General features: G+C 37.2%; 1 protein-coding gene across 2 annotated transcripts in view; it reads left to right on the top strand.

The window, feature by feature from the left end:
- The window catches only part of LOC106869793 (polypeptide N-acetylgalactosaminyltransferase), a 164534-nt gene that overhangs the window by 135391 nt on the left and 15341 nt on the right, over positions 1-13802 (top strand). For both annotated transcript variants that reach the window (XM_089353665.1, XM_089353664.1), the window contains exons 8-11: positions 4130-4217; positions 5035-5138; positions 10059-10185; positions 11192-11284. In XM_089353665.1, the coding sequence (XP_089209791.1) occupies positions 4130-4217; positions 5035-5138; positions 10059-10185; positions 11192-11284 (412 nt within the window). The remainder of the gene's footprint in view (positions 1-4129; positions 4218-5034; positions 5139-10058; positions 10186-11191; positions 11285-13802) is intronic.

Below are 13802 nucleotides of genomic sequence, written 5' to 3'. Positions count from 1 at the left end.
ATAATAATGATAATAATAATGTGTGTGTATATATATATATATATATATATATATATATAATGACAGAGAAAATAAATAATAATATTATTGATATATAAATATCCGTAAGTGTATGAATATTTATATTGCTGGTCAGAAACCCACTAACCTTATAAAAAAAAAAAGTTTCTTTCTTCTGTCACATGACCTTAGTGACAAGAAACTAGTCAACCAACTATAAAAGAATGTGATCACCCCATTCTCAAAGCTCAAGCAAAACTTGATTCTCCAATAAGAGAGAGAGAGAGAGAGAGAGAGAGAGACGCATACACAGAGTAGTTGCTTTGTCATTTTGTTAGAGAAAATAAGCCACAAGATGGAGGCATATATACATCATCACCATTAATTTTTAACATCCACTTTCCCTACTGGCATGGGTTGGACAGTTTGACATAGAACTGGCTAACAGGGGGCTGAGAACTGTATTATAACTGTATAATTACAGAAATAATTACAGAGGCATCAAATTGATGGACCAGTCGATGAAAGTCACAGGAAGGCTCATAGCTTAATTAATTAGGAACAGAGTTGGTCTATTCATTGCTATACTTGTTGCCAACTGTCACCTTATTGGCAGTATCCCTGTACATGGCTTGTACTGCTCTCACTAACCACTCATCTATCCCTAGCTTCTCCATTGACCACCAGATAAAGGAACAGGGGGCCCTGTCAAAAGGCTTTCTCCATGTCAACAAAAGCCAAGTACAGAGTTTATTTTTGGCTAGGCTAAATATTTCTCCTGCAGTTGTCTAACAAGGAATATGGCATCAGTCATGCTTCTGCCTGGCACAAATCCAAACTGCATCTCATCTAGACCAATTCTGTTCCTAATTAATTAAGCTATGACCCTTCCTGTGACTTTCATCACCTGGTCCTTCAATTTGATGCCTCTGTAATTATTTCTGTAATTATACAGTTATAATATATATACAAGACTGCTGCCTAGACTATTGTATTGTCTCAGGTATCATCATTGAAATGTAAGGATCATGACAGATATGGCAAGACATCCTACAGTCATGGAATGGTATTTTTTTGTCACTTCTGAAAGGATAAAAGGCAAATATGACCTTGGCATTGTGTAGATAGTCAAGGAAAATACCATGATGCATAATTCATTCAACTCTTTTATGAGTCAATCAATTCACCTTTGATATCTATCCATCCATTAATTAATCTAAGTATAGTGTTATAGATCCATTTCAGCCAACCTTACTAATTGGTTTCACACTGGGTATTAGATAACTGGATATCAGATACATGTATGGTTTCTTCAGAGATGGCATCTATGGAAAAGATTTTTTCCATATCTGCCATCTCTGAAGTGTACATGGTGTTAATTAACCATGCTGTTATCTAATATCCAGTGCAAAACTGCTTGGTAAGATCAGCTGAAATAGATCTATAATATTGTATATTTTGATTAATACACCCACTCTAGCGACAAATATATGAGTAAATATTTTTTTCTGTCTTATGAATTCTTAAATGATTATATATACATATGTATGCAAAAGGCTTCTTTCACTTTACTGTGTGGGTGGGGGGGTTTAGAAGTTTGTTTCCAAACCACATGGTTTTAGGTTTAGTTCCATTGTGTGGCAACTTGGCCAGGTGTCTTCTAGCAAAGGCCTAGACCAAACAAAGCTTTGTGAGTGGATTTAGTAGATGGAAGCTAAAAGAAGCCTCTTGCATACATATCATAGCTATTATGCAAAAGTGTTGTAAGTCCAAAACATTGCTTTTTCAGAAAACAAGAAAATAGTTTCACCATTCCATAGCAAAACCATTGTACTACACTTTGACAATTTTTGATATCTTGGTATCTGAAGCAGCTGGAAAACCAGCTATGGCAAGCAAAATTAAATATTGAAAAAATGCATTTGGCCAAATTTGGACATATGACAGTTTAACATAATAGCAATGATATGTATATGTGTGTGTGTGTGTTGTTGTCCTTTGGCCTTGACTTCATGTGATAATTGTAAATGAATGTCACCATCATACAAGCAATGTTCATCAATTACAATCTTCCCAGAAAATATGCTTGGTCATGGGGAATATTACTTTGGTTGGGAAAAGGTGAGACGGGTTGAGGAAAATTTGTCTCAACAAATTCTGTCTGAGCCACGCAAACATGAAAAAATTGAGATTAGATGATGATGATGATGATAGTATATATAAGTATAGTAACCTTGGTGGTGATGGTGCTATATAAAAAGCACCGAGTCCACTCTGTAATGTTGGTGAGAAGAGCAGAGCAGAAAGTGGAGTTTGGTGCAGTACCCTAGCTTATCACCTCCTGTCACACCACCCAACCTATGCCAGCATGGAAGATGGATGTTAAATGATGATGATGATATATAGAAACAAATAACAACAAATGGATATTGGTTCTTTTGCTATAGCTGTTCCAAACAAGCTTTGTTTTTATTGATGAACAGAGTTATTACATTATGTGAAAAAAATTGTTTTTATCAGGTGAATATACACGAATTAAACATTTTAAAAAAGCATTCCAAGAATCAACATTATGTGCCAATTCATGATTCCCTTCTTAGCTTCAGTCAAAGAATGTGTTTTAGGTGCAGCCTTAAAATTTGTGGTATATTCAGTTGGGCACTTGTGATCATATATGCAACTGGAATATATGTACGTATATGTTCCTCCGTGGAGGCGCAATGGCCCAGTGGTTAGGGCAATGGACTCGCAGTCATAGGATCACGGTTTCGATTCCCAGACCGGGCGTTTTGAGTGTTTATTGAGCGAAAACACCTAAAGCTCCACGAGGCTCCGGCAGGGAATGGTGGCAAACCCTGCTATACTCTTCCACCACAACTTTCTCTCACTCTTACATCCTGTTTCTGTTGTGCCTGTAATTCAAAGGGTCAGCCTTGTCACACTGTGTCACGCTGAATATCCCCGAGAACTACGTTAAGGGTACACGTGTCTGTGGAGTGCTCAGCCACTTGCACATTAACTTCACGAGCAGGCTGTTCTGTTGATCGGATCAACTGGAACCCTCGACGTCGTAAGCGATGGAGTGCCAACAACAACAACATATGTTCCTCTAATTTTGTTTTATACACAATTGCTATTTCTTTGAGCTGAACTTGGTGTTTTGCTATTCAGGTACCTGATTCACTCAAATCCTGAACTTATATCTGTCAGCATATCAATGAAAACTATAAACATTGATAAAAGAACTAAAAATTTAGTGACACTCCTTTGTCATGCTTTGCACTGGAAGTGCTGTAAACAAAAAAGTAGTCATGTGTGACACAATCATATGGTTGTCATATTCATACTTTATTTTATATTATAGATCTTAGGGACAACAGTGCAGGTTAAAGATCTTAAATGGGCCAATCACTGGTTTACAGCACTTCCAGTGCAAAGCATGACAAAGGTGGTGGTGGTGGTGGTGGTTCTTCTTCTTCTTCTTCTTCTTCTTCTTCTTTCTACTACAGGCATAAGGCCTGAAATTTTAAGGGAAGGAGTTAGTTGATTACATCAACCCCAGTACTCAACTGGTACATATTTTAATGACTCCGAAAGGATGAAATACATAATAGACCTTGGCAGAATTTAATGGAAGAAATGCTACAAAGCATTTAGTCTTGTATACTAATGATTCTGTCAGCTTGCCACCTATCTATAATCAAAGGCGTTCCAACCATGACCATACTGTCTTTTCATGGGTGTATAGGACTATATTATCCAATGTATGTATTTATTATGTAAAATAACGGTAGTGTAATTTGAGGGAGGTTTAGCTGCTATTTCTAGCAGGTTGCATGATTATATAGATACTCTTTTGTTGACTTGTTATCCTCCTACGATAATGTGTGGAACATTGTTATAAATGATTTGTTATTGATGTTGTTTAACCCTAGGTCAAATCAGGTCAGGCAACCATGTAGAAGCTCTTTTATCGACTCCAATGATATACAACATAAATGATTTGTAATTTGTTGCAGTTTTGTGACAGGAATGTTTGGAGGTCAGACAGAACTAATTAAATTATTGAAAATAATGTTTGATCTTTGATACAAAGAAATATATCCAATAATTACTTGTTATTTTCTAGGTTTTGACTGGAATTTAGTCTTCAAATGGGACTATATGTCTTCAGAGGAAATTAGGAAGAGAGAGACCAATCCAACGCTTCCAATTAAGTAATATATCATTTTGCCTCTTTTTTCATCTGTTCATTCTTGCCTTCCTCTTTTCATCCTCACTTATTTTTGTTGTTTTTCTTGTCTCTCACTATCTTTTTATCATCCTATATATTCAGTTTTTCTGTCTTCCTTTCAGAACATGCGTGTCTATCTTTCTGTCTATCTGTACACCTCTCTCTATCTAAATGTGTGTGATTGCAAAGAAAGTTCTTAGCTAAGAATGAGTTGTAGGGTGCCATGCTCTATGACCTTGTACACATACATTGATGAAATCCCAATTCTAGGGTTGAAACCAGTCTGGCTGTTGACTTTTTTCTGTCTACAAAGTTACTATATGTATGTTTGTGTGCGTCCGCGTCCGCGTGTGTGTGTGTGTATGTATGTATGTGTGTATATATATATATATGTGTGTGTGTGTGTGGACAAGTTCTGTACACATAGCTCACTAAAAATTTTAAGATATGCATATGTGGTGTGTGTGTGTGCATGTGCGTGCTATGTGGATATGTTTGAGTATGTTAATACATATGAGCGGTATGTCATTTTGGTTTATGTGTGTAAGTGGTTATACCATTAATATGTGAGTGTGTGTGTATATACATCTGTATTTGGGTTTATGTAAATTCTTTTACATTGCACACTTATGGTTAGACATGTAAGCTTGTATGTATACATACATGTAAGTACGCACACACACATATATGTGTGTGTATGTGTGTCTGTCTTATATGTCAGTATATATGAAATACAGAATGAAAAATAGCTATATGTATGTATAGATGTATTCACATGTGGTTTCTCTTTGTCTTTAAAGGACTCCACTCATTGCCGGTGGATTATTTACGATAGACAAATCTTGGTTCAATGAACTTGGCAAATATGATACCAAAATGGATGTTTGGGGAGGAGAAAATATTGGTATGCAATTTTTTTTAGCCATTGTTATTGTTGTTTACAATGTCATTTTATATTTTGGGTCAAGACCCAGACAGTTTGCTTTGGGCCAAAAGATTCTAACAACTGATCACTACAAAATGATTATTCTTATAATTCTATCTTTCTTTCTTCATTCAGTACATTCTTTTGTCTGGTAATTTCAAAGAATTACAGAGCAAAGCTCATCACATTTAATCTGTACTTATATCAGCACATCTAATCTGTACACAGTTCAACTGTTAATCTATGGTCAACCTGTATCCCATCTATATCTCTTTTATGAATATTAAAGCAAGCTCTACTCTTCTAAATTATCTGATGGTATAGTGAATTTGATTCCCAGACCAGGCTGTGTGCTGTGTTCTTGAGCAAGATACTTTATTTCACACTGCACCAGTTCACTCAGCTGTAGAAATGAATTGTGATGTCACTGGTGCTAATCTGTATTAGCTTTTTCATTTCCCTTGGATAACATTGGTGGTATGGAGTTGGGAGGCTGATATGCATGGGTGACTGCCAGACTTCCACAAAAGAACCTTACCTGGACTTGTTCCTCAGAAGGGAAGTTTCTAGGTGCAATCCCATGATCATTCATGAACGAAGGGTGTCTTTTATACCATTTCCATTTAAACCTATTTAACCTTTTTGTTACCATATTTCTTTGAAAATGCATCCTCTTTATTTCATTTAATTTTGTAATATAGGCACAGGAGTGGCTGTGTGGTAAGTAGCTTGCTTACCAACCACATGGTTCCGGGTACAGTCCCACTGTGTGGCACCTTGGGCAAGTGTCTTCTACTATAGCCTCGGGCCGACCAAAGCCTTGTGAGTGGATTTGGTAGACGGAAACTGAAAGAAGCCTCTGGTATATATGTATGTATGTATGTGTATCATCATCATCATCATCATCGTTTAACGTCCGCTTTCCATGCTAGCATGGGTTGGACGATTTGACTGAGGACTGGTGAAACCGGATGGCAACACCAGGCTCCAGTCTGATTTGGCAGAGTTTCTACAGCTGGATGCCCTTCCTAACGCCAACCACTCAGAGAGTGTAGTGGGTGCTTTTACGTGTCACCCGCACGAAAACGGCCACGCTCGAAATGGTGTCTTTTATGTGCCACCCGCACAAGCCAGTCCAGGGGCACTGGCAACGATCTCGCTCGAAAATCCTACAGGAGCCAGTCAGGCGGTACTGGCAACGGCCACGCTCAAAATGGTGCATCTCATGTGCCACCCGCACAAGAACCAGTCCAGGGGCACTGGCAACGATCTTACTTGGCTTGCCGGGTCTTCTCACGCACAGCCCATTTCCAAAGGTCTCGGTCCGTAGTCATCGCCTCGGTGAGGCCCAATGTACGAAGGTCTTGCCTCACCACCTCAGCCCAGGTCTTCCTGGGCCTACCTCTTCCACGGGTTCCCTCAACTGTTAGGGTGTGGCACTTTTTCACGCAGCTATCCTCCTCCATTCTCACCACATGTCCATACCAGCGCAATCGTCTCTCTTGCACGCCACAACTGATGCTTCTAATGTTCAGCTTTTCTCTCAAGATACTTACACTCTGACGGGTATTCACATTGACATTACACATCCAACGGAGCATACTGGCTTCATTCCTTGCGAGCTTACGTATGTCCTCAGCAGTTACAGCCCATGTTTCACTGCCATGTAGCATGGTTGTTCGTACGCATGCGTCATACAGTCTGCCTTTTACTCTGAGTGAGAGTCCCTTTGTCGCCAGCAGGGGTAAGAGCTCTCTAAACTTTGCCCAGGCTATTCTTATTCTAGCAGCTACACTTTCAGCGCACCCACCCCCACTACTAACTTGGTCGCCCAGATAGCGGAAGCTATCGACTACCTCTAGTTTTTCACCCTGGAATGAGATAGAAGTTGTTTCCTGTTTGTTTGCAGTCTTTATTGCACCTGAACATCTGCCACAAACAAAAACTAACTTGCTAGTTAACCTGCCTTTGATGTTGCTGCACCTCTTATGTGTCCATAGCTTGCACCGGGTACATCTTATAGAGTTACTACCTACTCCTTTTCTACATACTGAGCAGGGCCATCTACCTGAAGGGGTTTGTGTTTTATCTACCTTCCTACTTATTAGGATTTTGGTTTTAGCTAGGTTGACTCTAAGGCCCTTCAATTCTAGACCTTGCTTCCACACCTGAAACTTCTCCTCTAGTTCTGATAGTGACTCCGCAATTAGGGCAAGGTCATCAGCATAGAGGAGCTCCCAGGGGCAACCTGTCTTGAACTCCTCTGTGATTGCCTGGAGGACTATGGTAAATAATAGGGGGCTGAGGACGGAACCTTGGTGGACCCCTACCTCTACCCGGAATTCATTGCTGTACTCATTTCCAACCCTCACCTTACTGGCCGCATCTCTGTACATGGCTCGCACAGCTCTCACTAGCCATTCTTCTATCCCAAGTTTCCTCATTGACCACCAGATAAGGGATCGGGGGACCCTGTCAAAGGCTTTCTCCATGTCAACGAAAGCCAGGTACAGAGGTTTATCCTTGGCTAGGTATTTCTCTTGCAACTGTCTCACTAGAAATAAGGCATCAGTAGTGCTTTTACCTGGCACGAACCCAAACTGCATCTCATCTAAATTGATTCGCTCCCTAATTAGTTGGGCTATGACCCTCTCTGTAACTTTCATAACCTGATCTAACAGCTTGATGCCTCTGTATGTATATATATATATATATATATATATATATATATATGTATGTGTGTTTGATAGAATAAGTACTAGGCTTACAAAGAATAAGTCCTGGGGTCGATTTTCTCGACTAAAGGTGGTGCTCCAGCATGGACGCAGTCAATTGACTGAAACCAGTAAAAGAGTAATGAAAAATGTAGTAAAATAATTTGTCATTTTAAGCTGATTTTTGGAACATTAATCAACATGAAATTTTAATAGGTAATTTTTATTTAGATAATTTTGAAATATGAAGGTTATTTAGTACCAGGGGCGATCTCAGATGGAGTGGTATTAAAAGTGTTAAGGGGCCCAATATGCTTTCTTTCTTCACTACTTTGTTTCATTTCAAACTCAATCTTAAGCAGTTTACCAATTTTCTTTCCCAAGAACTACTTCCCTGTATACCCCGCCCCTACTCCTTTGTGCTAATTCTTTGAGACTCCTGTTAGATAAGGAGACAGAGTTATATGGGTGTGATTATGGAATGAAAGCATTAAAGGGAGTGGAAGTTGTATAGGAGTGTAGTTTGGAGGAAGAAGTATTGGTAAAGATGTTTAGTACGGAAAATTTGGAATGAGACAAAATAGAGCTGAGGATAGGAGGTGAGTTTGGTATCTTAAATGGGTTTAAGTACAAGTGGTATACCATCAGTTAGTTTTAGAAAACCAGAGACTGCCATAGTAATTATAAAAGAGACATAGTAGTAAAATTGTGTAGAGATTTGATGAAGAAATGTAAAAGATATCAGACTACCAATTAGCTCTTAGGTTTTGCTTTCAGATCTGCAGTCATTTTGTTGTTTTTGAGCAGAACACTTTATTCTACATTCCCTTATTTCACCTACTCATGGAGAATTTCTACCATATTAATTGAGAATATTACCTGCAAGAGATCATTCTTTCCATAAGAGATTATATTCCTTCTCTGTTCTGAACTACAAAATTGTTGCTAGTCACTGTTTCTTATATATTTGTTCGAGGCTTAGAATTCACAGTCGTAGGGTGACTAGATGAAACCATGTCAGTCATGCTGGACTTTTTTGCTGGATATTCTCTAGAATGAAATGTGCATAGTCAGGGTAAAATATACTCTTAATATAAGGCATATCTCAGATGAAGAAAGCCAGCTTTTTGATGAAATCATGGCTACATGCAGAATTTCTAGCTGCCAAGAAAAGATGTGAATAATTTTTCAGATTACTATTTGATAGGTGATTTTTTTTCTTTCTTAGGACAAGCAATTTTATTTGAAAACAAGGATTTTGAGGACAAAAATTTCAAAAGATATTTCTGGAACAAATATTTGAAAGATTGCTTAGGCCAAGCATTTGAATAGAGATTTGTAAGAAATATTCTCAAGGAATTTGAAGACAAGCTTCTGAAAGGATATTTTTAGAAGAACCATTTAAAAAGAAATTTTTGGTTTGAGCATTTCAAAGTAGTTCTAGGGACAGAATTCTAGATTTTAGGCTGAGAATTTGAAAGGAAAATTTTAAGCTAAATATTTGAAACTAGATTTCTAAAACAAACATTTGAAAAGGAATTTTTTTAGGACAAAACTATTGGAAAGGAAATATCCAGAGCAACGGATGCTTTTTGGAGAATTTGATAGCAGGTTTTTTTGGACAAGAATTTGAAAGGTTTTTAAGTTAAGAATATGAAAGAGGTTTTTGAAATTGTATTTTGCATCAAAAACAAAATTTTAGGACAAGTATTTAAAAGAAAATTTTTAAGGCATTTAATGTTTTTGAGATTAAGTTTTCTGTGAGAATTATTCCCATAGAAAGACTCTATGGCAGCAAATCTCCAATCAAATGCTAATTATTAACCTACTTGGCAAAGTTAAATTAATATTTCTCTCCATTTCAGTTTCTTTCTCCCTCGTCCTTAATCTCACCTCACACAACCTTGTTGCTGCAAAATAGAGTTTGCTTGTGTCAGTTACTTCTCTCTCAATCTTTTTGTCTGTCTCTCTTTGAGGAGCCATGGCAGTGGGCAGCAAATTTCCAATCATGATAAATCTATGATGAAGCTAAAAACCTACCTTATAATCATTTTTTCTTTACACTGCACACTGTCATATCTACATTCTATTTTTTTTTTTTTTTTTTTTTTCACTGAGAAACAATTTATTTTTTTACAAACTAATGATGACAAGATACTATTTATTGACTCCTTTTGTTTTGTAGAAATTTCATTCAGAGTTTGGCTGTGTCATGGTAGTTTGGAGATTACTCCATGCAGTCGAGTGGGTCATGTTTTCCGAAAACAGCATCCTTACACATTCCCTGGAGGGAGTGGAACAGTATTTGCAAGGTGAGTACAGATATTCTAGAAATGAGTGATTCTTGTTCAAGATTGATAGAATAAGTGCCAGGTATAAAAAAAAATTTCAAATACTAGGGTCCATTTGTTTGCCTGAAACCCTTGAAACTGACACTCCAGCCTGGCCACAATCCAATGACTGAAACAAGGAAAAGCTAAAAGAAAGGAAAATGATTTAGTAGAATTGGTTCAAGAATGTAATTGTTGAGACATTTGGAAGTACTGTTTGTCTCCTTGATCAATTTGAATTTGAATATTTTTGGACACAATGAATTTTCTATCAAGCTTATAATGATGTAAATCTAACTTCCTGACAATTAATCATAAATATTATAAATCCCATTCATAAATAAAATACATTAATTTACACTTCCAAATAATACATCTTTTATTTTCTACTTGTTTCATTCATTAGACAAACCAACCCCAGTACATGAGTATCAGGGTTGATTTGCCTGGTACTTATTTTATTGGTCTCTTGCCAAACTACTAAGTTATGGGGACATAAACAAACCAGCACCGGTTGTCAAGTGGTGGTGGGGGTGCAAACACAAATACAGATGCATGCACACACACACACATGTGCGATAGATGTCTTTCAGTTTCTGTGTGTCTACCAAATCCTCTCTCAATGCTTTGGTTGATCCAAGGCTAGAGTAGAAGACACTCGCCTAAGGTGCAACACGATGGTACATCACCCGGAACTATGGGGTTGGGAAGCAAACTTCTTACCACACAGCCATGCCTGTACCTATGTTGATATTTTTTAATTTGAAAAAAAAAAAATATTTTCGTCATTGTCTTTAATGTCACCCACAGACATTCACATTGATGTTATTTGCTATAATTTATTCCTTTTTTGATAACATGTGAGAATATACTGAATTGAATTGAAATGAATTGTAGAGCGGTTGATGGTGTTGCTAAATGAGTATTTTTATCTGTGATTCTTTACGTTGAACTTCTTTATTGAACTTGTTCTGCCATGGTCTTGCAGGAATACTCGACGAGCAGCTGAAGTATGGATGGATGAATATAAATATTTGTATTATAATGCTGTACCATCTTCGAAATATGTTTCCTATGGAGAGTAAGTATCATAATTCTGTCTTTTTTTTTTTTTTGTTTTGTTTTGTGACATAACTTTTATGTTTTACCCTTCTTTTATTTAATGGCACATTAATTGTAATAGTGTCACCTACTGGGGATTACAACCTCTGTTATTAGTGATCATCATCATTATCATCATCATCATCAAACATCCATTTTCCATGCTAGCATGGGTTGGACAGTTTGACATGGTCTGGTGAGCTGCTGGGCCATGTTGAGCTTCAGTTTCAGCCTGGACATAGTATCTCTGGCTGGATGCCCTTTCACACTGCCAACCACTCTACAGAAGTATTGGTTGTTTTTTTAATATGCTACCAGCACTGGTTAGGTCATCAAATAACTTGCAAAACAAGAAAATCATTTTATTATTTTCTCTTATCATGGTTGAAGCAGTTCTTACTTTTCATTAGTGTCTTCATATTTTGTGAACAAAAATGTTTTGATTTCACTTGATCCAACCTAACTGTAGTTTAACAGAGAGATGGATGGAATGGAATTCTGTTATTACTGTCAAAAACATAACACAAATGAACTCAAAGACTCAGTTGTTGCCAATGCAGTAATGGTAATAAGATTCCTGGTTTCGTGTGTAATTTGTCAATATCCGTGTTACAGTTATATTACTTGGCTCCCTTGCAGACTCCATAGTTCCTCTTTACATTTTTATCTCTTAGCAGGAGGAAACTGTCACAACTTCAGTAGGAGGATATTACAGGAAATGAAGTAAAAGCTGAATTCATTTCTTGGCTTGGAAGAATTATTATCAGTTATGATGGTGAATCTTATGATGTCATGTTATCATTCCAGCTCTTAATGTCATGATCCTTATCAATTTGATAATTATGTTTTCATAGTGATGTATTTCTTGTGTTTATTGTGGTTTGAGAATAGATACACCACATTCCTGTGTGTCATAAGAGACAACTAAAAGGATTAGCAACAAAAAAGGGCATCTGACCATTAAACACTGCCTCAAAAATCTGTCCCAATTCATGCTACCCTGGAAAATTGGACATAAAACAATATGATGATGATGATGATGTTTCCTTAGTAATGTATGTTGATAGGTCTTGGTCTCTTGGTGCTGCATTCATTTCCTCTGAGAGGTCTTTCTGATAAGATCTGATTACACTATGACATCATGCTTGTTCCATAGTCTGTATCTATCTTGCATCTTTCCTCTGTCAGAGAAAGCATGAGGTTGCAGAGACAGGTTTGCGAACTGTTCAAAAGCATTTCTAAAAGATCTTAAAGTAAGGATTGGTTCCTGGGAGGTGCTTGACTCAAACTAACACAACTGGTGCAGTTTGATTCACACAGGGGCACAAACAGCTGAAAAGAAAAGAATAGTTGCTACTGAGACGTGTTCATCCTGCAAAATTTAGGACGATCAGTACCCTGAATTTGGCACCTTCCCATTTAAGCCTTACAAAGCGGATTCTTGGCTCAGATAGGCCTCCTCAACGGCATCTAGATCCAACAGTTCAAACAAAACCTACATGCCAATTCTGAGTCTTGTTATTTTCAACAACAAAGGACAAAACAGTTTTACTATCAAATACATCAGTTATTTGCATCACATATATGTACCATCACAATCATCTTCCTTCTATGGAATTTCAGCTGACCAAATTGGTAAAATGCTATGCTAATGACTTTTACAAGTTTGGTTAACTCCATATTACATGACATGACATTTAGCTGTGACTGGCTCAGTTCAATTAGCTGTTATTAGGTTCCAAGCGTAGAACACTAAGTAGAAATAATTTTGTTACTTTTCAGTGTTGAGTTTGTGTACTCTTTTGGCTCTCAGTCATGATAGAAGCATTCATGTTATGGATAATTGCAATTCTCTAGACCTACCATCCCAAAGCAGTATCCTTATAAATGAATTTATATTGTACATATTCTCTGGTTATTAAATTAAAAACACTATTAAAGGATGGACATGGTTGTGTAGGTAACAAGTTTGATTCACAACCATATAGTTTTGGGTTCCATCCTACTTGAGGGCACCTTGAGCAAGTGTCTTTTGCAGACTTGTAAGTAAATTTGGTTGATGGAAACTGTCGTATTTATACATACATGTATGTATGTGTATAGAAGGAGTGAATGTTGATATCTGACAGCTTTGCTTGTCACTGTCTAAGAGAAACAATGATATAATGTTTACATTCCTTGTTTGACATTAGAAGTGAATTACTCTGCACTTTTCAAGACCATTGGAATAGAAAATCCCTTACTTGCAAAACAGGTAGGAGTTGACAGCAAGAAAAGCCTCTGCCCATAAAATCTCCCTCAGATAAGTCCCAGTTCAGCACCCATGCTAACATTGACAAATAGATGTTAAAACTGATGAACCAGTAGATTTATTTATTTTTGTATACACTCTCTACAAGTGTATGAATCTCACAACTCTGTATAAATGTATACTATACACACTGGAGTGTATGCTTATAGACATATGAGTCTTTAGAAATGTATTTTTGTACATACAC

This window comes from Octopus bimaculoides, chromosome 6 (genome assembly GCF_046866305.1).
Source record: "Octopus bimaculoides isolate indiv1 chromosome 6, ASM4686630v1, whole genome shotgun sequence".
Lineage (NCBI taxonomy): Eukaryota > Metazoa > Mollusca > Cephalopoda > Octopoda > Octopodidae > Octopus > Octopus bimaculoides.
This window is presented reverse-complemented; position numbering and strand designations above follow the sequence as displayed.